This window comes from Triplophysa dalaica, chromosome 19, assembly GCF_015846415.1.
Source record: "Triplophysa dalaica isolate WHDGS20190420 chromosome 19, ASM1584641v1, whole genome shotgun sequence".
NCBI classification, from domain to species: Eukaryota; Metazoa; Chordata; class Actinopteri; order Cypriniformes; family Nemacheilidae; genus Triplophysa; species Triplophysa dalaica.
The window spans coordinates 11908781-11934490 of NC_079560.1; the positions used below are offsets into that span (position 1 = coordinate 11908781).

The window sequence follows — 25710 nt, forward strand, 5'->3', positions numbered from 1 at the left end:
ACCATTCATTTTAGAGCAAGAGTTGAGGAGCTGTAATAACTTACAGTTGACCGGCAGAAAGATACATGACTAGAGCGGCACACTTAGTATTCAAGACCACTGGCGACTGCCTCACACTCGCTGGACCCCTGCTGCTTTAATACCCAAAACACACATATGGGGGGCACCTGCAATCACAGATCAGACCCTGCGGACAGTGCATGAGAAACGAGCACACTTGATGCTAAACACGCAGACACACACATGGACACATACACATTACAGTTGGTATTAATCTACAGGTTTCCGTTTGCCCTTCTCTTCTCAGCAGGGAACCTGCTGAGACTGGCATTGCTTTCTAGTTCATACTCGTTCCCCCTCCGTTCCTACTACTTCTTTTATAAAAAAAACCAAACATGTTGTTCTAGCTCAGACACCATGGCTCGCAATATAGAACTGACCCAAATGTCTCTCCCAGTGTTGTCCTTTCTTCAGGTGTGACCTCTGAAAAACACATTCAATTTATCAGCAAGGTAGCCACAGCCAGCTGAGAACCACAGCGGACACATTAAGTTTTATATAACACATCACTTGGTTATGTATGAAATTTAGGGGAATCTAGTGGTAAGGTTTCAAATCCCAACCAACGGCTCACTCCCTTCCTTTTGAGGCACTACGGTGGCTGACACAGGACCAAGATGTCGTCACGTTTTAACTTCTTTGCCAAAGGAGATAACGTATGTATTTTATAGAAACAACATGGCAATTTCCATGTTAGAGGACCCATAGTGTATGTCCTAAGGTAATAAAAACATAACGCTTCAATATGTACTGAATGTATATTTTATTGCATTTCTGTCAATTAATAACCGGCAAAAACTATTTTTATGCAATAAAATATACCTATGGTATAAAATGTATACCTTTGGTTTCAAGAAACCTTCAAATTCACAGAATTAATGAATTGGTATAAAGAAAAATGATGAGGTGTAAACATATATAATAATTGTTTCAATTGGTAATGCGGACTGATAAGAGACAAGTGTACTTTTTGACCACAGGTGTAATATTTTTGATAGTTATAAACGCATCTAACTGGGCCATGCCATCCAACCAGATACAATCTGTCCACATAAGGACCTTTAATTTGGTATGTGACTCACTTCTAGTGTGACTTCTGTGACACTTTTGCCATCGAAAAATGGTGAAAAAGTGTTTCATTTATTGGAGAGCTCCAATTCAGTACATGCTGTTCCTGCACACCTCTTCTCTGTTAACTCTCCTCCTGACCTTTTAGCAGTCTTTACCTCTCTGTTGAACAGAAAACCTCTCTCACTGCTCTGTTGCACACCGTTCTGCTTGATCTTTACCCGAAAGGCAAGAAATACATCCGTCTGTTCCATGTTAAAATGTTACTTTTAAAACAAATCATATAAATCAGTTCGCATCGCACCTGAAGGCGGACGATCTGACATGTCTGCACTCATTTGGATTTTTGGGTGATGTCAAAGTTAAACACATCACAAGTACAACCCCACCAAGACCATGAAAAGATATCAGGAAGTAAAAGAAAAAAAGATGTAACGCGTGAAGGTGGATGAGTGGGAAAGATAATAGACTAAAACATCACTGAACAGGGAATTATGCGCTACAGTACCCGCTGATATATTACTGCATGTCGCACAATGGCGTCTAATTGAAATGCTGTTCATTTACATCTTCTGTCTGTCTTTGACACGTGTGTGTGTGTGTGTGGCACTGTATGCTCGACTGCACATCCTTCTGTCAGGAATGAACAATGTGTAGTCTGATTACCAGGACACTTGATTTCAATGCTTCAGTGACAGAAATCAGTCTGCTCACATGCAGCTGCACCTTTTCATTTGAAGCTCAAGTCCACTTAAGTCAGTGTCTAGACAAGTAAGATTGGAGAAACCCTTCTTGTTTTTTATGGTCATTTCAATACATCCGGACAGTTCTTGTCACTCCAGTATGTTCACACAGAATTATGTGAGTGTATGGCCCTCTAGTGGTTATACATCAATATAAACAAGCTGCTTTAAAAAAGCTAATTTAGCAGGATGATGCACACAAAACACATTTATTTGTATTTCAATTGCATGGAAAACTAAAAGTGTAGCATGGAGCTCTGTGCCCCCTTGAAATTCACTCTCTGAGCTCCGTCCCTCCAGCCCTGCTTATGTGTTTTGGAGACTATTAAAAAAAACTGTTAGCATATTAAACATACATACTATTACTCTAATGATACTTAATTGTATGTATGACTTGCACATGTGTGTCATATTTAAGCAATATGGAAAATGTGAATACTGGACCATGTACAAAATGAGGAGGGGTTTAGAGATAGTGTAAATTAAGTGTAAATAACTATCTTACAGTAAAATAAATGTCGAAGTGATGCCTATCTACAACAAATGGAGATTGGAAGCTTTCAATCAGTACCACAAATGGGGTTTTTGTTCCACTACAGACCTTAAAAAATGAAAGTAATATCTCGATGACGTCATTCTGGACCTGTTATAAAGTAACTTTTTGTTTAAAATAATATTTTAGTTATGTCCCTTTTTCGGGTTTGCCACTAGGTTAATCAAAAAATAATAATATTTTTGAAAGATCTTCTAAAATAGTTTTAGACCTCAGGCGGAGATACATTTCTATTTAGATTATTTATACTAATATTATTTATATTTAAGATGAAGTGTTATGTTTTTATTACCTTAGAATGAGCTATTTCTATCATACTGCGAATACCCTTGTATAAGAAATTCACCATGTTGTTTCTACAGTAGTCCTTAACAGACAAACTGCTCTGCAGAACGCGTTTCATAACTATGTTATCTCCTTCGATATAGAAGCGAAAACACAATGCCATCTTTGTCCTGTGAGAGCCACTGTAGTCTTTCAAAGGGAGGGGTTGAGTGAGCCGTTGGTTGCACTTTGCCATCTCACCACTAGATGCTGCTAAAATCTCCACATTGCTCTTTTAAAACAAGTAATAAAAACTTGACTGCGAGCTTACTACCTACTACTTGTACTAGTTTGAAAAGAACAGGTCATTCCAGTGTCAATATCAATGTCGGTTTAGTCTGATTTATGTTTTTTTGCGTTAGTTTGGGTTTTTTCTGTTTGACCAACAGCCAAAAGTTCACAAAAAAAGTCTTCAGCATGGTCTTCAGTGAGGTTGGTCAACAGCAAGTCTTTCTAGTTAGTCTGGTTAAAAAGTCTAGTGAGGAAAACCATTTGAAACAAAAAAATATGTCAGTGACCACTTATGCAGATCTTTCCAGCAGGGGAGAGGTTTGGGTTCAGTCAATTGCTATTCTGCAGTTATGAGACAATTTCACAACATGACAATAAGATTTCACAGCAGGAGCTGTCATTACGGCTGTTCCATTTTCCAAAACAGATTTAAATCGCTGTTGTATTTAGTCTACCTGCCGTCAGTGTAAAGCAGTGTCACCGTTAATAAGGCCATCTAAAACGGTGATGTAGGTGGAACGGAGATTTAAAGGAGAATAAAATGAAAGACTAATGTACTAAACCATGTCATCACAAAACTTTGAAAATAAACATAAAATAAACTTCTATAGCCTCATGTTCCAGCAGTGCGGTTGTATAACTATTTTTTCTCTACTAGAGGATCTAAGACTCCAAGCTACGCATTTATTTTTCATCAGAGGAGAGTGTTGCTCTCAGCCGGCTCCTGTGGTGAATGATGGAGAGATAGAAGGACAGCGAGAGGTAGACAGGGAAAGAGCAATGATGTGGAAGAAGCTCTGACAGTCCTCAACACTCAAAAGATAAATGAGTGTGAAGGGGAATAAAAGTGACTCCTTGAACACCAGGAGCACAGAGTTCAACAGAGCAACAGTTTTACATTATAATACATAACAGCCTAGTTAATATAACGATAAGCGTAATGAAGTGAAAATCATGAATTTCGTATTGAACATCTTACATAAATTTCTTAAATTATGTTCAATAAATGTATAACTATGAATAGGTGTAATAATATGTGAAAATTGGGGTTACATTGATTTATGAAACGATATAATGATAACTATAGTGTGCTTTAATGTATACCTGCATAACATTTAAGACAGAGTTCACCCAAAATTACAATTTCATTCCGAACCTGCATGACTTTCTTTCTTCTGAAGAACACAAAAGAAGATATTTTGAAGAATGTTGATAACTATTTGTTTGTTATAACTTTTGACAACATTGACCCTATTGACTTCTTTTGGATGGACACAAACCACTGAGACATTTCTCAAAATATCTTCTTTTGTGTTCCACAAAAGAAGAGTCATATACATCATGACTAGTTGACAAATATACTGTGTATGTGTCCTATGATGTGACATAGCACAAATGTTGAAAACAAACTATTAATAATATATGTTTTTATGTTTGTATTATTATTATTAGTGTTTATATTTATAATATGATCTAGCATAAGATAATTATCTTCATTGTTAGTTTTTTCAACATTTTTGCTGTCAGACCAAAGGACACAGTTAGCTTTATTTGTCAACAATCCATCTAGAAACTAAAGTGTTTTCAAAAGAGGAAAAAAAGAAACAAAAAATGATTTCTTCTATTCTGCAAACACATCAAATGTACCGATTTAGAAACATATGGACAAGTGATTAAACCTAGAGGATGAAAAAGCTGGTTTGGATTTGCAGAGCAGAGAGAATCAAAGCGTGTGACAAGCTTTACGGTGAGTAACAGATTATCCCTCCAACACTGGAAACGGAGCTGAATGACACCCAAGAGAAACGCAGAACACCAGCAGTGAGCCACTCACTACCTTCAAATGAAACTGCCAAGATATTCTGTCAGTGTATGTAATATGTACATAATCCTCTCTTGGCACGAAAGGTGAACCAAACTCTAAAATATCACCCACCGTCCTATTCTCAGATATATTTTATATTGAACAAACAGTTTGAGTTTGTGTGATGGAACTCAGATCCTGTTTATCATGGACAGCAGTGAACCTTCTGCACTCAAGAAAAATATGACAGATTCTAGTGATCTAAACAATCTACACAATTTATCAACTATTCTGAACTATAAAAATTAAAAACCTTTCATTTATGCATTACATACAATCGTGCCTCAAATATCATAACAATGTGCACAAACTGAATTGCTTTTAAAGAGGAACTGAACTCACCAAAGTCTACGAGGCATTTTTAATGCACTGTATCGTTCGGATCTTCTATAGGTACTAGATAAAAAGTCTCCAGTTGTAATTCACAGTTGAATTAATGAGCAGAGAAACACACTGATGGCAACAACACTCTCAGGCTTTGGATGCTCCACAAGTACAATGCATTTCACTTCATCATGAGAGAGAGAGAGAGAGAGAGATGGAGATGGGGATGGAGAGGTGGGGGCTGAAATCCTCACATACACCCTGGTAGCCCTGTTGGCTTTGACTATGCAAAACAAACACACACTATCAGGTTTAAAGAATGGGGCAACAGCAATAAACATACTTATGTCTCTAACACACATCACACACATCTTACACACTGTAATATATCATACAAATCTGTATATCATGTGATAAACCAACATCAATGTTCACAGATACAATTTCACCACCGCACACCCTGAGGTTAAATCATGTCAAGTACATTTACACGTGTGTGTATTAATATAACATGATTGACAGGCATGTTAACACAGACCTTAATTAAATCCACCAATCTTCCCATCAAGACTTGCTTAAGGTGGGAAGAGCGTCACATAATATTCTGGCATACGAAAAGCCATTACAAATCAGAGCAAATATAGCATACGGTCAATAAATGACTTCCACAGAATGTCTTTTCACTCATGGCTAACCTGATTTGTGTCATTTCGTTCATGTAGAAGAAACACAATTACTGGTTCTTGTTACATTTGCATGTTTTGAGATGTGATGCATGCAAACACAAGCAAGATAACACATGGTGGTCTACGTTACGTAAGTGCAACTTTCCCTGTCACGCCAGTCTTGAGGCATGAAATGTGTGTGCACGTTTGCGCACAAACACACAGTTTTCGTTCATCCACACCCTTCCAAGAGGGACTAAACAGTGGGTGACTGGGTTGACGTGGAGATCCCACCTGTTACCTTTCCATCTGACTGCTAGCGTGATGCGGCATCTTTTTAGATCGTATAAACATATTGCAATAGGTTTTGAAAATCAGTTCAAAGTCAGACCTAAAAGCAATACGTTTTGGTAAACAAAACGGCTAGACCAGAACAAACCTGAACAGAACAACTAACCTGACCCATTCATGAAAGTGTGAATTCAATTTTTTGTGATAAATCATGAATCTAAGAAGGCCTGGTCAACATCTTACAAAACAACAAAATTAGAAGTTGCATTAATGCCATTTTTTCTTTATATTTAAATTATTGTATTATATTGTAATGATATTATAATAGTTTACAATGATAACAAATTATATTTTATTATATAAGTTGCTTTTAACGCCACTCTTCATCATATTAAAACATTATTTTACTATAGATATTATAATTATTTATTTTATATATATATATATATATATATAGTATATAGTAAAATAATGAATACAAAATAAATATTTTAATCATTCGTAATTATAATTAATAAATAGAAATATATATACTTATATTTAAAATTATATTTGTGTTGTATTCATTATTTAAATCATAATAAATTCTGGTAATGCGTTTTTATTTTTTAATATATGAATAATTGTTAAGATAAACTACACAATTCCACAGGGTACATGAGATGGTCTGCAGACATCAAGTGTCCCTAGTTTTCACCTTGCCTATGGGATTTCTAAAAATAGACACGAGGTCTTTGCATTTCTCACAGGCACACAAACACAATAAAAATATTAATGAGGCTCTTCTTTCATCAATTCACCTCAAAGCAAGCCATGAATCAGCCTTATGAAGGCCAATATCAGGCAGAACCAGCAAACACAAGATCATTTCCATGTGTATGATCTGTTGTCACGACCCTATTCAGGGTTATGCAGCGATACACAGAGTGGACACTCTGATGCTCTCATCCACTTCATCACAATGCATAAAAGTACAGCGTCTCTGTTTGTGCTTTTATATGAGGACATGATAATCCTGGAGTTGTACATGTGCCTATGAATAAGCGTGACATTAAATGAGCAGATGGATAAGTAGGTGGAGAATGAATCTGAAAATTTGGCAGTAAAGATTACAAGGGTTGAATGGATCTCTGTGGCATTAAATCTACAGCACCACAGAGAGAAATCATGAGTTGCTTGCGAGCAGTTTGAACTGAATGTGATGGAAAACAGGGTGCTGCAAACTAACACAAAGCCATTTACCTTTACTGTCTGGTTTTGTAAGCATGTTGCATCCAAGAACAAAAGCCAAAAGATTCACAAAGCAGCCTCAAACTCATGTTAATAAGGTGGATAATAATCTGATTTAACAAGGCTCATTCAAATCACGGAATTAACTAAGCAGTTGATTTTGTTGATATACAATGACGACTATATTACCGTCCACACCATTGGACAATAACGTTATGTTTATTCTAAGCTAGTGTACTGGAGTTTCATATTTTATTGCAGTTGTGGGAGCTCTTTAAATTTCCCTGTTTATGATTTATCATTCATTATAGAAAATAAAATCTTGCTGAAAGTGATTCAAACAATACTGTTCCATTGTTTCGTTTACTGATGCAGTCATTCTGTAAAGTGTATAATCATTTTTATAAATTTCCTATATTATCGTTTTTGTTTACACCTTTGTGTGTATGGGCTTTAAATCTTTGAAAAAGACCAAGAACTGTTATTGTATTTTGTAAAACTGGTTATCCATATATCATCATGTACAACTGTAGTTTGTGCAATATACTTCTGTTGCAATATTAAAGTGACAATGAATTCTGAAAAAAATACAACAAAAATATTAATTTGCCATGTTTATTGCAATGGTAATTCTGCTTTTAAAACAAATGTAACCCATAATCTTTACGTAATAAAAATCTGAAAATGATTTTTATTCCACCCTCTAGTGGCTAACATTAATCTCTGATGATGTCACTTTGACGGCTTGGGAAGAACTTCTGTTAACACCTCCTCTACAACATTCAGACTGCTGATTTTTCTCAGGAAATGTGTCGGAATACAGAAGTTTAGATGATCGTGACTTTCAGTTCACGGGGACTTAAAGGTCCAATGTGTGATATTAAGGAGGATCTATTAACAGAAATCCTATGCCTTCAGAGATGTTCAAAGACCGTTAATAATGAAGCGTTAAGTTTTTAATAGTATAGCTTATTTTTACATACGCTGCTTATTAAGCAAAAAGCTGGTCTAACAGTGGTCAAAAACTTAAGAGAAAAATGTTGAAAAGCCACTAAAAGATGCTGCTTTTCTAACAGGAACTAACCATTTTCACCACATGCACACACACACTCATGCAAACCTTATACAGTCCTGCATGCAGTTTTCTTCCAAGCAATCAGTCTTTTTACCATTTTTCATAAAACACACGGTTAATAAATATAAAGTCTCAGGTTTTCTGGGAGAGGGAGGGAAGAGAGACAGTACTCACCGAGCTCGAAGGGCACTAATGGTAGACTTGTCAACCCTGCATTTGAAGAGAAAAGACAAGAAAGCATTTAAGATCAAGGAACAAATGTTGATGGCTGTAATTTGCATCTCTAGACCTGTCAGCTGACCTGACAGGGCGTGAGGGGTAGAAAGGGTTAAAACAGGCATTTCTGCCATGTATCATCTATGTATGATTTTGTTGTTGGTGCAGCTTGCTGAGTTTGATACCCAATTAATGTTGACATGCAGGAAAGGTCACCAGAACTGACACTTTACATTATCACATCAAACCACACAAACACACACATGCACACATATAGAACATAACAGGTTGACTGTGGGGAAGGGTGTGGTCATTTATTTTTATCCAACATGTTTTTGATATTTGTCACAAACACACACAGTTTCCGTTCATGTGGGGTGGGGTGTAGTTGTGGGACAGTGATGGTTAAGGAAACAAATGATGAGGCAGATTATATTTCTCACTATACAAAGCACTAAAGAGTATGAGATCTCACAGTTTTACACAATAAGTGATCTGACTTTCAGCTGCACATCACAAGTTACTCAATTTTAAGTCAATACCTTGTGTGTGTGTGTATGTACAGAAGTGTCACTATTCAACTTTTGGTGTGATGGTTATTGGGTGTGGTGGGGATGTGGGTAATTTTGAGAGAGGAAGGGTGTGTGCATGTGTGTGTCTGTATGCGCACATGTGAAATTTCCCACAGTACAAAGCTAACAGATGAAAGGTGCCAGATGAAGTCAGCACCAGTAAAAAGGTTCCAGCATATGAAATTATGAATAGCTGTGATTGTGCCAATTCATTATTACATGACACTAAATAAAAAATACAAATAAATGACCAAATATTTTCTTAGCAAATGTAAAGCAATACAATACAATACCATAAAGGGTTTGTTCTCCAAAAAATTTAAATTCTGTCATCTTTATTTCTTGGCCACCATTGACTACCATAGTAGGAAAGATTAAAATGGTAGTCAAAAGTGTTTGCTTTCCTTCATTACTTAAAATATCTTTCACTATGTTCATCAGAACAATTACATTTATACAGATTTGGAACAACTGGATGAGTGTGTGAGTAAATGATGACAGAATTTTCATATTTGTGCGAACTCGAATTCCAACATCAAATGCCAAATCTCCGGTTTCACCGTCTACACGACAACACTGAAACCGGAGATTTAGCATTTGATGTTGGAATTCGTGCCGCTATCTCCTTTGTTTGACGTCAGATTCCAGGCTTCTGACTGGCCAACACGGCTTTATGGTTAGAGCTATATCCCCGCCTGTTGGTTTGGCATGCTTTTGACAGCCCTTTCCCAAGAAAAAGCTCAGTTTATAAAAAATACCTGTGTACGTATGGACTAGGCCTCAGACTCTTAAAGTAACAGAACCTAGACCTTAAAGGGACAGTTCACCCAAAATTACAAATCATTTATTCACTCTCATGTCGTTCAAAACCTGTGAGGTACTCTTTCTTCTGCAGAACACAAAAGAAGATGATTTGAGAAATGTCCTAGTGGCTTTACAATGGAAGTCAATTGGGGCCAGTTTTGTTTGGTTTATATTCTTCAAAATATCTGCTTTTGTGTTCTGCAGAAGAAAGAAAGTCATTCAGGTTTGTAATGACATGAGGGTGAATAAATGATGAAAGAGTTTTCATTCTTTGAGTGAAACTTCATTTTAAAGCTAACCTTCAGGTTAACGCTAAGGCTAGCTAGCCCTTAACCCTCAACAATTTTCAGCATTACACCCTGTTAACACAGCATGCGAGTGGCTCGGCAAAAGCCAAATGGGGCAGAATATATGTTTACAATCTATTCTATAGTAGGGTGACCAGACGTGCCATTTTTGCCATCCTGTTTATACTGCACGTGAGCGGCACGAAGCAATGGTATTTTGTTGCGTTGTGCCGCTCACGTGTGGTGTACACAGGGTGCAAACCTAACCGTCAACCTTATTCTCAGCCTAAACCTAAATCAAGTCTAAAAACAGACTCAGATCTAAGTACAAAGCTAAATCTACAAGCAAAGTTGGCATGTTGTCATCACACTCCCATGCACAAAATAGCCAAATGGCAATAAAAAGAGAAAAGGGCATTGTGCTGTCACGTATAAAGAAGAAAGACAAGACAAAACCAGAGTCCTAAAAGCTGTAAAAGCTCCTGCAGACAGATGAAAGACTTTTAGGCACTTCATAAATTAATCATTCTCTTCATCTAACTACTCATAACCGTCGCCTCATTTCTTCCCTGTTTGGTGCCACAGAGGCATGCACATACACAATCAAAATATGTTTATAAGCATAGAATGGATGAGCATTCACACTGCTTCACACCTGAACGAAATCACAAACCCACACTCAACCTATTCAACTGTTAGATCAAGGTTTCACAAGAGAAGCGAGAAGGGAAATGTGAAGCTCAGGGCACTTAAGCACTATAACAGGGTGGAATCACAATAATGTGCACTCAGACGGAGCTGTAACCTCTTTTTAATCTTTGAACATTATGGACAATATTCGGCATCACCGTATAGAATATCTGGCAGCTTTAATCTCTGGAAAAACGGAATTAGGATGGTTTTGCTTTTACATTAAGTCCAAGTTGGGGCTGAAGGGTGTTAAGTGCTGGATGATGGAGTCTATAGGTTTTACATCAAGAACTCTGCACAGACTGCTCTGTCATTGGAGGGAGCTGTTCTGCGATACATTAAAGCTACTTCCATAAGTATGTACATCTTAAAGGGAAAGTTCACACCACAATTTTAATTTTGTCATATTTACTCACCCTCCCTCTTGTCATTTCAAAACTGATTTTCTTACTTCTGCAGAACACAAAGAAGATATTTTGAAGGACGCTGGTAACCGAACAACGGCGGTCCCCATTGACTTTTCATTGGTTTTGTGTCTACACAACATAAGTCAATAGGGTACCGACATTGTTTGGTTACCGACATTCTTCAAAATATCTTCTTTTGTGTTCTGCAGAAGAAAGTAAATCATACAGGGAGTGGAAATGATTCTTAATTTTTGAGTAAACTGTCACTTAAGTCATACTTAACGTTTGTCATAGTTTGTTTATTAGCATCCTGAGAAAATAACTTTTAGGAGAGTTTTCACAAGAAATTGTGTGACTGAAGAATAATAGAGAACAAAGAAAACCAATTTAGGTCTGTTTTGAATACAAGTGACATTTCAAATAAGATCTTGATTATTGCATTTAACAGTCATAAGAAGATTCATTACTCACTTATAGGACGGCACCTTTAATTTCCACTGTGGTACTGTATGAAAGATCCTCTAGGTTTAGATTAAATACAGGTGGAACTTCAAGCTAATATGTTTCTGTTGAACTGTCAAAGCAAATGAACTATATGTGTGGATGCAAAGTATCGCTTCTGTCAGAACTTCTAAGAACTGATGAGCCACTTCATTTTTGCATGCTATATGTTGTCTTCATACAACAACACCAATGCTTCAACAATTACAAAACTCTGATGATAATCTGCCCCATATTAAAACTATTACAAATCAATAAACTAATATTGCTGGTCATTAATTACTCCAAATTTATAAAAAAAAATGACACTGTAGATAAATGCACATTCAATATATAAGTAAATAAACAACACATGCAAGCATGTTGCTAACCATAAATACAGCAGCAAGCATCTCACACACAGGGCATCATCCAGACATTTCCACACAGCTGACAGCTGATGCTGTTCCACATGAGCGACGTACCATCCAAATCCACCGAAGGACACGCTTCGCTTCCTCCTCAGCATTGTCTCTCTGTTTCGCTTCCAAGTGTAATTCTTCCACTGTTCAGAACAATCTCTCTCACTCTTTCTCTCTCACTGTCCCTCTTGTATTGTCCCTCTGTCTGACTCACTGTGCTTGTGTGTTGTGCTATCTCACAATCACTTGCTGACTCTCTGGTTTCCTCACTCTCTCTGAATTTATTCTATTCTCCACCCCTTCTTCTCACTCTGTGTGACAGTTTGGGTTCACACACCTGCTATGTTACTCCCTCTCACTTCAGTGCTCAATTCCACACACACTAAGTGTAGAAGAGAGGCTGGTGAGGAGGGGTGTGGGAGTGTCTGAACACAGTATTTTCTAATATCATTCACTCAAAAGTGCCCCTGGGCGTTCTGTTCGCTCGAATAGAAAATACGAGATATCACTGCACAAAACTGATACTACAACCCTTTCACAATTACAAATCCCCCCAGATGTTAAAATAATCATTTTCACAAGTTTTATGCAATTAATCTAGCAAATGCAATTATGGATATTTTTCTAAATGTATTGGGATCGATAGTTTAAAGGGGATAGAGATTTTCTATAAGGAAGGACGCAAATTACCAAAATTAACAACTCAAAAACAAGCCATTTTTAAACAATAGAAAAGCATCACAATCAGATCTAGTATCGATGTTGCGTGAAGTCCTGAACTAGCAAGAATTACTTTAGCGCACCCTGCTGGCAAGATAGTTTCATCTGGCTCAAATAAGAGCACAATAACAGCACCACAAATGTTTCGTTTATTGTTTAGATTTATTGATTATTAAAGAAAATCTGCTTTTATTTAAAAAAAAAGTATTAATTTAATACAATTATATATATTAGTTGTTTAGGACAAAATAACCCCTGACGCTGCGAGCAGGGTTCGAACCTGCGCGGGGAGACCCCATTGGATTTCAAGTCCAACGCCTTAACCACTCGGCCATCGCAGCTGATTTCAAAACTCAATTTTATAGTTTAAAGATATATATTTATATATATAATCATCATATTTATTGATGTTATTTAATGACTATCCGTAAGTGCACTGTTTGAAGCAAAAATCTCGGACTCACCGTTCTTGTCTCAAATGCTAAACAAATAAATATTTATCACGGTTAAAATTATCCAGTGGGACAAAAAAATACTTCGAGTACAACTAGTACTACTCGTTCAGCCAACATGACTTATTCTTCAAGTGGGGATGTAGCTCAGTGGTAGAGCGCATGCTTCGCATGTATGAGGTCCCGGGTTCAATCCCCGGCATCTCCACATTTTCCCACGATGTGTATTATCTATACTCTTTAACTATCGTATACATAGCATAACACCTCTATACTCTTTAACTATCGTATACATAACATAACAGCTTATCTTCGACTGTAACGAACATTCATTTCCATAATTCCCGTTTGCTTAAAAAAACGTGTATTTTCAGAATAGGGACATGGTGGCTTTAAAATGAATAACGTGGCGCGATAAAATGACCTTGTAGTTCAATAATAGTAATATAATAAAAACAAAACTTTTATGTAGTTATCGAAACCTTTACCACGGTTCAAATTCAAAATGATATGGTTCCACTGGGGCTCGAACCCAGGACCTTCTGCGTGTAAAGCAGACGTGATAACCGCTACACTATGGAACCTGTAAAAGCTTCGCTAAAACAAGTTGACATCAATTGTGTCATTTCCTGTGCTATGCAAACAAATGTTACCATGTTACCACTGCAGTGTAACTCTTTAATCCTTATAACTCGACTTCTTTAAATCGCCATTTAAAATGAAAACGTTTTCACAGCGTCGCTACATTAAGCGGTTTGCAGAACATTGCAACCTTACAGAATGAATTTTGCATGATTCTATCTATTCCTTGCATTCATTGATTACGTTTCCTTATGTATTAACAATGAGCTTCCAGTGCGTAGTGTCAGATGCATGCGAGAACAGCGGAATAAACGAAGCTGCTGAAATCAGAGCCGCAGTTGAGCGCCACATTCAGGTTATAGACAGACAGCCCCGTTGCGCTTAAACCAGAGAGCTCAAAATAACCATCAGTTTCAACGCAGCTAACGTTACGCGTCTGCCATTTTTATGATGCTGCATATAACATGGCGGTTTTTCAACGCGCATCAGCTCGAAAAGATCATCTGATACAAAATCTCATGTCGTTGATCGTCCCTTTAAAAGGTAAAAGACAAAATGCTGTCTTATTGCTGTAACTGATTAATTTTAAAATATAGGTTTTCTCTTTAAATAATATAGTTCGTACCCATAAGATATCAAAGAAAATGTCAAAACCGGGCACTGGAGTAAACTAATTCATCCATCTGTCAGAAAAACAGCAGAAGAAAATGAGATACAAGGTAGGGGTGCATATCATATTGCCTCATCCATGCAGTATCATTTCACTGCACTTCTCCTTAGGATAAAGCCATAAGCCTCATTGCATGTTTTATTGCATTTTTAATCAACACAATTATTTGCTTCTAGGAGCCGGATGCACGTTCTGAACATTTACACGTTATATAACGTTCATTTGAATTACTTCGAACAAAACCATCAACGCGACAAATACGCAAGATTTGTTTTCTTAATGGTAATCTATTTATTCAGTTAATACTTAAAAAGTCGGTTGTATTAACCTTTGTAAATCTTATTACACTACAACACTTCTTTGTTTCTATTATTATTACACGCTAATTCGGGAAAAATTTGCATAGCTTCATAGGACAATGATTCAACATATATACGCATTTTAAAAGCATAGGATTATATCCCTCAGATAAATATTTTCAATGTTTATAATCGTTTTATTTTTGGTGCAGTAACGTTACACCGTATCAATATCATCATTTACTCAAGTCGTTATCCATTAAGTGTCTCAGTATGCGATTCAAAGCATTTGCTAATGTTTACTTACAAAATGATTTAATCAGCATTTGCTTGAAAGGGAACCTTCAAAAACCCGACTTGACGGAAAACACGTTTCTGCATAATTTTCTTTTATGTTGTACTTCTCAATAAATGATTAAATTTTGACAATATGTTTTGTTAATTTACTGTCACCATTAAGACAGTCGATCATTTTAAACTTTCAATAAAAAACGAATGAAATGTACACTGTGAAAACAGAAAATGACCAGTACATTTCCCTTTGTTTTACAGACATTTCCGTTAATGCTTAAATGCAATAAATGCAGTTGCAAAATGTAAAATACAGGTAAAACAACTGTATAAATATGAAGGAGTTTTCCGTATTTTCATTTGTACAGTATGTTGTGCCCTATTTTACGAATTTTTGTTATGAGTGTACGAGTTTCTTCTAAACTGAAGCAGGTGGAAGCATGGCAAACGAAACTACAGTAAACCACTGCTGTATATACTTAAAAAGACTATTGAAGTGCAGAAAATGGAGATTTCATACATTTTAAGAGGGGGAAACGAACAAAGAGAGTTTTTCCAAATGTATAACACAAAAAGTGATCTTGCAAAAACTTTTGTTGCTGCATTAGCTTTTAATCCAAAATGATTTGTGGTGCATTTAAGACTTTGCATTTGAGTGCCTGCCATTACATTATTTCAGAGTACAACATTACAAAATCCATTAAAACATTACAGCCGCAATTTCACAAATAGCTTCACTAGTTGTAAAAACAGATGGATTTCTTCTTCTAAACACGAATGATGATAAATTTAATCCGGCAGTTTCCTGATATGAAGATGCATTTAATCTCCTTTTAGACCGATTTGATAACCCCAATTCGTTATTTAAATTCCAAATCTCTAATTCAACCAGCAGCATCCCTTAATGACTGATGCCCCGTTGCATTTGTTCCGATCACTGCAAAGTGTTTTGAGAGTCAGGTCTTCTCACATCTCAAAACACATCTGCCTCCAACGCTGGACCAATATCAGGTCAACTGAGGGTGTCATCAGCTCAACTTTCCACAGACTCTGCCCTTACTAACTTCCTAAACAACAGCCAATGTCAGGATGCTATTCATTGATTTCGGTTCTGCATACACTTGGACCTCATCCAACATGACCTGAACCTCACTAATCTCGGTAGTTTCTTCTATGCAGCAAGGCATGTTTTGGCATCTGCAAAAGGAGCTAGAAAGCACAGCAATTTAAAAGCACAGTTCCTTACTTCGACTGCAGATGTTACAACATTCCATTTGACCCCACTCTACTTCTTAAATTTCCTAATTTTGTCTGTGCTTCATTATCTAGATCCCAGGAGCCGCTATGGATCGTGTTAGCCTACTTTGGCGGCTGCGTCGTCGTGCACGTCGAGGGGCCCTGTGCATGGCACTGTTTTGTATGACTATGGCTGTCCTATACACCTTTTGTGCTGAAAACAGCATACCTGTCACAGATGCCATTTTTGGGGTGAAGGCAAGAACTCGAGCTCAACCGAGGGCACATTCTATTGTAAAGGTATGATGAGGAGATTACTTTCCTTACACGGTATTCTGTTTGTGAAATAAACTGTCCATGGAGACCGCAAAATTATTATTTATATGGTCAATATTTGACTAGAAAGGACGTCACGAACATTAAATTTCAGCTGACAATTAATCATAACCCTAACCTTTCATGTTCATATTAACATCCTAAAGTAAAGCTTTATTATTAGTGCAAACATTAAAGGCGGGGTGTCCGTTTTCCGAATTACTATTGTTTAGACAAAGTCAGGCCGAGTACCTACACAACCTTGTAGCCAATCAGCAGTAAGGTGCACAGTAACAGAATGGACATAAGTCGTGCCGAGCGCTGGCGGAAGCGAAATATGGGGGTCGGGGTGTGTCTGTTTTGATGATTTGAACATCAAAAATGGCTATGAGAAATCGGACATCCGCCTTTAAGAGGTTAAGGGAAATATTGCACAGGAGTGAATAGACGGTTTTATTGGATTCTATTGCCTGGCTTGAAGTTTACTTCTGGTCTGTGTTATCATTCTGGCTAGTAATATAACAGTTTATTTTATATTTAATTTACATTATTATTTTATAGAATATAAATAGAGTGGTGCAGAGATGTTTTAGTGGGTCAACCCGGAAGATAGCATCACACTGGTTCCCTCGACCGAAAGCCTATACGGCATAGATTAGTGTTTTCACAAAAAAGACGATCTGTGTATAAAGAAGGTTTATAATCTTTACAAAACAATGTTTGTTACTTTTGAAGCCTAAATACAATCGGCAGAAGTAAAAAGCTAACACAAGGCTATAAACTAGGGATGCTCCGATCGATCGAAAACAGAACGGTGCTGGCCGATAATTACATTTTATGATTCGACTTGTACTTACTAACTTCGCCGATCTCACTAACCGATCGCTATTTAATGATGTCACCATAAACCTCCAGAATGCATGAAGATGTCTAAATGATTTGGCAGCGCAGTCATGTCATTGCCTGTGTGAAACTATTACGACGCTTCGAGAAACAATGAAATATTTGCAATTTGTTGTGTATTTTCCAAGAAATCTCACGTGGAGGAGAATTGTCCGAAGCGGAAAGGGCGCATGTTTCCCATTTATTACTCATAAACGCCTTCAGGAAACACATGGGATCAGTGAAGACACGCGGTGGGGAGCCAGGCGCGTGTATAAACAAGGCCTTAGATTGGTCTGTAATTATTATTTTATAATTATTTTCTAACGGGGGCAAATAACATGAATTGGTTTGAACAAGGCGAACATGCTTACATTCCTGCATTATAACATGGATTGAAAAGTAATTGGGTAGAAAGTAAACATGTCTCCAAAAACATTGTTCAGATGCAGGTTCGATGAATGCTTATTTACATAAATTGTTTTAATTCATGAGCTGCAGGTTGAGGCTCACTTAAGTGACTGTATTTTTATTTTCATTTAAAATTATTTATACAGAAAATTATTGATGTTCTGAACTTCTGATTATTGTTGAGCTACAGGTTAGGGTTCACTTAACCGACTGCATTTATTTTAATTTAATTAAGAGGAACTCAAATATTTATTTAAATGGTTTAACCTAACATGTTTACTGTTCCAGAATGTTCTTTATCTTTCTTAAAAAAAATCTATGCTATGAAAAAAGCTTTGATGAGAAAACAAGTTTCACAAAAACAGGATGTACTATAAAAATAACATGCAGTTGCAATGTTGCTTTGCTTTGATATACAAAAGGAAGTCAATGATGTATGAGAAAAAAGGGGGGTAGAAAAAGAAAAAAGTAACCGAAACATTCTCACTCAAAATGGCATTGATTTATTTTAGGTACTGCGTGGAACAGGGTCGAAGCCCATTTATACAGACCCTCAAAAGCTCCCAGGGGTCATTCCTGGAGACCCTCAAAAGCCAATTCCCATCCTGTCATCTTCCAACTACTCTATAGAGCGCAGTAATAAGGTGAGCAACCTCAAGGGCAAAAGAAGAGAACATGGGCTTTTTTACTGGCTTCTGGCTCAACCATTAAGACGTGCCGTAGAGACTATTTTTGGAAGAAAACGGAAAGAAATTATGGGTGCTGCGAGTGGAGATGAAGTTTTTTTCGGGCCTCATGGGGCACTCGGAGAGGTCTGGAATGAAGAGATGTCAAGCACCATGCTGGGAAAAAGGCTGAGGAAGGTGGTACAGAACTATCAGGTGAGGGTAACTCAAAGACACCAGCTCTTCGCAACGTCTTTACAAACATAAAAAGACAGCGACAATTGTTAGCATTGCTGGAATTTCTCGGCAAGCATTGAATCCTCCTCAATTAATCCCCTACCCATAATCCTCTAGGAATAAATCTCTTTTGCATAGGTAAAATGGAACAAATGTGATCTCTCTTTGATTCTCTTTTGACTTCCGTCCAAACATGCATCCAGATAAAAAAAATTGTTCAGCAAATTTGACCAAATCCTTTTTTCATGTGCTTTGTATGTTTTTCGATTTAAGGCAATGAATAAATATGGGGTTCAGTACCCTAGAGCTGAGAGTGGAGCACATCGGTCAAAACTCAGTGGACCTGAACTTCTTTGTCAGATTAAGGAGATGGTACAAATTACAACTTTAACACAAGACATGGAGCCATTTGCTGGGTTTTCATGGGCTTCTCAGTTATCTCCACGCCAACTCATTTCTGATATCGGCCCATTCAAGACCTGCGCAGTGGTTTCGTCTGCGGGTTCTCTAAAAAATTCTGGATTGGGAAAAGAAATAGGTAAATTCTGAATTCTGAATCTGGACCTGTCTTTTGGGATCATTGGTCTATCCATTTATTAGCTGTGTGAGAATACATGTGACCCTGGACAACAAAACCAGTCTTATGGGTACATTTTTCGAAATCAATATTTTTACATAATTTGAAAGCTGAACAACTAAGCTTTCTATTGATGTATAGGTTGTTAGGATATGATAATACCTGCCGGAGATATAACTGTTTAAATGTTTGGAATCTGAAGATGCAAAAGAATCAAAATATTGAGAAAATTGTCTTTGAAGTTGTAAATAAGAGGCACTGTCTGTTACTGGTCATCCACTCACAAAAATAAAGTTTGGATATATTTAGGGGAGGAAATTTACGAAATATCTTCATGGAACATGATCTTTACTTAATATCCTAATGATTTCTGGCATAAAAGAAAAATTGATAATTTGACCCCTACAATGTATTTTTGGCATTAGCTTAAAATGTTCCCGTGCTACTTAAGACTGGTTTTGTGATCCAGGGTCGCATATTTACTTATTTACATACAGATGGTACAATATACCTTTAATGTCGTCAATTGTACAACAAAATAACATAGGTTATTGAAAATTTTTTGTGTTTTGTAATAAATCTGCTGTTTGAATTTTAGTTTCATTTTTACATTTTGAATAACATGTTGTGATACTGTCAAATGTGTGAACCCAAATCATAAGCGGACTGTATTGTACACCTTTACCATCTATAAATGATAATATTTTTTGAATTGTGTCAGCTTGATTCATGTATAAAATATGTTTGATATTAATAGAAAGTGTATTTGGATTCCAGATGCTCATGATGCAGTGATACGGTTCAATGCTGCACCGACAACAGGCTTCGAAAAAGACGTGGGCTCAAAAACAACAGTGCGTTTGATCAACTCTCAGGTATATCCTTTACTTTGTTTACATGAAACAAAGTTCGAAATGCAACCGAAATGAGAATTTACAAAACAGATGTGTTTGTTTATTGCATAGGTTATGGCATCAGAAGATCATCATTTCCTATCAAGCTCTTTGTACAGTGCGGGTATTTTAGTAAGCTGGGATCCTGCCCCTCACTCTTCTGATCTGCGGGAGGTATGAGATAACTCTTTCAAGCATTGCAAATAACCATGGAATTGGCAAATTCATCAAATCTGTCAGTTACCTTACAAATTCCATTATCTAAACACTACAATATCTTGGTAGCATTTTTAGCATGGTAGCATTGATTATCCTTTTATGAATGAAAGCACTATGTACTTACAGTTTTTGACTATTTAAGTAATAACCCTCAAATGTACTCTAACCCGCAATTGAAATACTTGTAGTTTCCAGTATTCTGTTGGATAAGTGCACAAAAATTGCTTTAAAATGAAATCTATAGGTACATGAGGTACTTCAACCGTGCAAACCATACTGCCTCTAAGCCACTCCTCAGTACCCCCGCCTGTCACGCAGGGGCCGGTCGTGATTTAAATTGAAGTTGGGTTAAATGAAAATGTTGATAGAATATATTCATTAATGGTGTTTTATTTATCATATCTTTAACCAAAATAATTGTTGGAAAACTCTATTGTTATGAACATTAATTCGTAACAATTAAAAGGTTATTTGAAATGTAAATGTTGATGTTCATAACAAAATATTCTTTATGTCAGTGTTGAAATTATTTTATATTGTTTTCATCACTATATGTTATTACCCTTTAGGATTTTTGGTCAAATGTACATAAAAGAATAATTTTAACAACACTAAAAGACCGGGGTTCAATTACCCGACGGGGAGATTAAATTATTTTTCAGCCTCTGTTCGGTCTGACTAAACATTTAAATACAATTATTTAAAAAAAACTGCTACTCATTTTACTCAAGTAAACAAAAACACATTTAGAAGACCATTTATAAGAAGCAATTCATGAAAGTTTCAGGCTCATCATTTGATACTATGTACACAATACTGGGTGGATGATTCTGTCTGTATCATGAGATCACAAATAGAAAATAAAAGACATTTAGTAACAGATACATTACCAAAACATAAATATCTTACATTGTTGCATTGCAATATGCAATAAAACATCATCGCAAATACAGGGGAAACAAATGCCAAGGACTTTCTAATTTAATGTCTTTAATGTTTTGCAGTGGTACAATAAAACAGACTACCCAATATTTAAACAGTACCAGCGATATCGACGCTTACACCCTCAACAGCCATTTTACATTCTGCACCCACGAATGGAGTGGCAGTTGTGGCAGCGAATCCAAGACAACATGGGCGAGTCTATACAAAAAAATCCACCCTCATCCGGCCTGTTAGGTAAAGCTAACGTTTCTTTAAAGATTTATATGTAGAGCAAAGAAAGTATTTCATACTTATTTATAAACGTTAATAATAATAACAGCACAACACATTTTATTTCTGTCTCTGTAGTGAGAATTTCACCTTCTTTCTCCACAGGCACTGTTTTAATGATGTCTCTGTGTGAAGTGGTACATGTGTACGAGTTCTTGCCCTCCCGTCGAAAAACCGAACTCTGCCACTATTACCAGCGCTTCAGTGATGCCGCCTGCACCCTGGGGGCCTACCATCCATTACTGTATGAGAAAAACCTGGTAAAGAGGATGAATCAGGGGTCTGACCGTGATATTTACATGTATGGCAGGATCACTCTTCCTGGGCTAAAGACACTTAACTGCACACACGGCTCAACGTCCGGCATGATATCAAAGACTTAGAGTATGCGGCTTTTATTGTACGTTTTCAGAATGTAACGGTAAAGTGCATGACTCATTTTACAACCGCAACAAGAATCTCATCTGGTTTCTGAGAGAGGTCAGGAGTTTGGTTGCACGTTTTTAGAAATGGTAGAGAACGAAACCGAGGCAGATGTCACCAAGATCAAAAATGAACCACTAGTTTTTGTTTAATGAAAGGAAACTTCGTCTCACAGACAGCAATGGTGTAATTAAGATGAAAGTTGTATATATGTGTGAGCTGTCAAACTTTTCTTACCAACTTCACTATTTAGCATGACTATCCAGTTAATAGTGAGAAGTTGATGGGTGTACAACATTCCTGTTCCCATAGTGGTAAAATCATACTGTTTGCTTACTTCTGCTTGCAATATACCTTTCCTCTCAAATCAGACAAAACTACCAGAATTACTTGCCGTCACAAACACAAGTTACTATCAGCACAAAATGTGGATATCTGTTTGACTAAATATTCAAAGACAATATAAAGCTCTTTCATTGTGAGAAGAACTTATTATGTTCCCATAATACTGTAGCAAGTAAAGCTGAATGCCCAAAGCTACCCTGCCACTTCCATAAATGCAACTCTGACAACAGTACTTACAATATCCTTAGATTATTTACAAAAACATGGCCAACACCTAATAATGCTGTAAAGTAATGTATTTAAGAAAAGCTCTATTAAAAGTATGCAAAAGTATAAAGTATATCTGTATGCATTCAGTAAATACACTGTGACATGCGTTTACTCTATAGCACTCCATAATGCGTCATAGGGCCGTTGAGCCCAGTCTTTGAAGAATTTATTTGCATGCTTACCTACAATTGCACTATATTATATATAGCTTTGGTAAACTTGTATTTAGTTGTAATTATAAACTTAAAGTCTGTCACAATTATGAAAATTGGTTGACAATTATTTGTCTCATAAATAATCAAATAATGTAATTATTGATAGTCACAAATTGTGATTAATTTAATATTTTGTAAATTGTTACTTGCAGAATAAGATTGATACAATTAACAACTTTAAATATAAAATTAAATAATTCAATGAAAAAAATAGACCTTTTAGAAATGCTCACATTCAGTAAATAATCAGATCAGAATAAGTCCTGAGGATAATTATCTGAAATAATTGCAGTTAGGTCATATTTCTGGGATCAGACGATTGTTTCAAAATTGTGACAGCACTACCTGATGAATGAGATCATTATGGAAAAGTAAAAACTACAGTGCATGTTTGTCCCCTTAACCCTCTTTATTTTCCAATCCTCATTTAGCACCTGTCTTCATTCAGGCATGTAATGCCCACGTTTAACATTCAAATCAATTCCTAATGGAAGTCAGGTGCTGCCTTTCATTTTTACTTTAAATATTTCATTTTGAATTAACATTTAGGCATTTCTCAGACGCTTGTATCCAAAGCGACTTAAACGGCATTAAAAGTATTCATTTATTCAATTTTAAGAAATCTTTTACACTGTTAAAGGTACAGTTTACCCCCCCCAAAAAAAAGTTCTGTCATCATTTATTCACCCTCATGTTGTTCCAAATATATATAATGAAATTTTTATTCTGATGAACACAGAGAAAGATATTCGGGAATATGCTTGTTACCAAACAGTTCTTGGCCACCATTGACTACCATCGTAGGAAAAATTACAATGGTAGTCAAAAGTGCCCCAGAACTGTTTGCGTTCCTCAAATATCTTATTTTGTGTTCATCAAAACAAAAAATGTTATGAAGCAGTTTTTATGGTAGTCAATGGTGGCCAATAACTGTTTGGTTACAAGCATTCTTCCAAATATCTTTCTCTGTGTTCGTCAGAACAAAGCAATTTATACAGATCAAATTGAGGGTGAGTAAATGACCGATCTGTACCTTTAACCCAATACGTTACCAGTTAAGCTACAGGAACATCTTTGCCTCAAAATATGATTAATGTTTTACCTTGACTTTAAATTAAAATTTGAAACTTAAAACTCACTCACGGATATTTGTAAACATATGTTTCTAAATGCGAAGAATCTTAATATGCAATTTGTAGCATTAAGTAGATTACTGTAACCACAAAAATGTTATATAACAATTTTTTCCATATTATGAAACACTATGCTTGATAACACACTGCTGATGTCTGTCAACTAAAAGTAGAGTTTAGCTGTGTTTCTTGTAAAGTACTTTGTTGTTATTACCTGCATGATCTCACCAATTTAGCGTATAGGAACTAATCTGGTCTATGCACACTGAACAACTGTCAAATGTATGTTTTATTTTGTATTTGTACGTGATATATTGCTCTTTGTAATATATGTTTATTTTTTTAATCTTCCTTGTTCAAATTTAGTTTTCATAATAAATTTGTGGTAGATATCTTGCTTTACATTCAAAGTAATGGTTTATGGTAAAAATTGGTGGAGATATGGGAAGATTACTTTTGTATTTTTTGGATGACATGTTCTATGTTTGAATTTAAACAATGTGGTTCTTCAACACACTGACCATTACAAGGCACTGGAACACTTATGGCTGTATCTTAATCCTGCTACATGGATCACAAGGTTAAGACTTTTAGTAGGTGGACACTGTACGCTCTAAAAAAGAAAACGCTGAATTTTCAATTGAGCAAAGAGCTTTTTTCATGTTCTCAGTTAACTTGATTATCTAAATAATATAAACAGACATGCCTGAAGTCTGACATACCTCACGAATGACACAATCACAAGTTTTTTCCTTTGTAGAGATCAAAGGCAATCATAATGGACAACCCTTTTCTGTTTTGGTTTATGTGTTGAATAAGTGCACCATTCAGTACTGGCTAAGTATATAATGTGGTCATCAAATGGCAACTTTAAAAAAGAAAAATCAACTTCACATTTAAAATCTGATGTGTATTAAAGGGGTCATATGGTGGAAATACGTGTCTTTCTGTGTCTTTGGTGTGTTATAAGTGGCCCATGCATGTATTAAGACACGTAAAATTGCAAAAATTTAAGTGTCGGAACAAAAGATGCATTACTATCTAAAAGCGAATGCTCACGCCTCCTGCAACCACACCCTCAAGCATGTACGTCACTTTGTGGAGTGATTTGACTAAGACTGGCCAAATGTATACGCAGGTAAGGTGAGCGGTCTTGTAAATCTCTTTGTACCGTCACCGGTGCAGCCTGATGTTCTGAATATGGTAAGACAATTTCGTGCAGTATTCTACCAATCAATACGCACTAGTGACCTGGCCAATCATAGCACACCTCGCTTTTCAGAGCAATGAGCTTTGTAAAATATCAGCGAGTTTCAGAGAGGCGGAGCAAAGAGGAAATACAAACATTAGAGGT

The 25710-nt window shown here is 36.4% G+C and overlaps 2 protein-coding genes and 3 non-coding genes across 16 annotated transcripts in view; 2 read left to right on the forward strand and 3 right to left on the reverse strand.

The window, feature by feature from the left end:
• The window catches only part of rap1gap2b (RAP1 GTPase activating protein 2b), a 52712-nt gene that overhangs the window by 17703 nt on the left and 9299 nt on the right, over window positions 1-25710 (reverse strand). For 4 of the 9 annotated variants that reach the window (XR_008904624.1, XM_056730266.1, XM_056730264.1 and 1 more), the window contains exons 1-2: window positions 12277-12649; window positions 8603-8638 (exon numbers count right to left, since the gene is read on the reverse strand). Coding sequence is in view for 7 of the 9 variants with exons in the window: in XM_056730266.1 (XP_056586244.1) it covers window positions 8603-8638; window positions 12277-12413 (173 nt within the window). In the remaining 2 variants the exon portion in view is untranslated. Of the gene's footprint in view, window positions 1-5185; window positions 5327-8602; window positions 8639-11875; window positions 11892-12276; window positions 12650-25710 lie in introns of those variants that run through there. The other 5 variants (XM_056730268.1, XM_056730265.1, XM_056730267.1 and 2 more) reach the window with 4 other exon arrangements.
• trnas-uga (transfer RNA serine (anticodon UGA)) lies at window positions 13286-13367 on the reverse strand. Its single transcript has one exon. It is a non-coding gene; the product is annotated as a tRNA-Ser (tRNA).
• On the forward strand, window positions 13615-13686 carry trnaa-cgc (transfer RNA alanine (anticodon CGC)). Its single transcript has one exon. It is a non-coding gene; the product is annotated as a tRNA-Ala (tRNA).
• On the reverse strand, window positions 13990-14062 carry trnav-uac (transfer RNA valine (anticodon UAC)). Its single transcript has one exon. It is a non-coding gene; the product is annotated as a tRNA-Val (tRNA).
• st6gal1 (ST6 beta-galactosamide alpha-2,6-sialyltranferase 1) lies at window positions 14142-25277 on the forward strand. 4 transcript variants are annotated; one of them, XM_056730276.1, is made up of 9 exons: window positions 14142-14603; window positions 14657-14779; window positions 16650-16856; window positions 18677-19045; window positions 19340-19604; window positions 20421-20518; window positions 20609-20710; window positions 21760-21934; window positions 22076-25277. In XM_056730276.1, exons 2-9 carry the CDS (start codon window positions 14768-14770, stop codon window positions 22351-22353), a joined length of 1506 nt encoding a protein of 501 aa, XP_056586254.1. In that variant the 5' UTR covers window positions 14142-14603; window positions 14657-14767; the 3' UTR covers window positions 22354-25277. The 4 variants fall into 4 exon arrangements, with proteins under 4 accessions (XP_056586254.1, XP_056586253.1, XP_056586252.1 ...); XM_056730275.1 differs by having other exon boundaries at window positions 14679-14779; XM_056730274.1 differs by having other exon boundaries at window positions 14142-14779.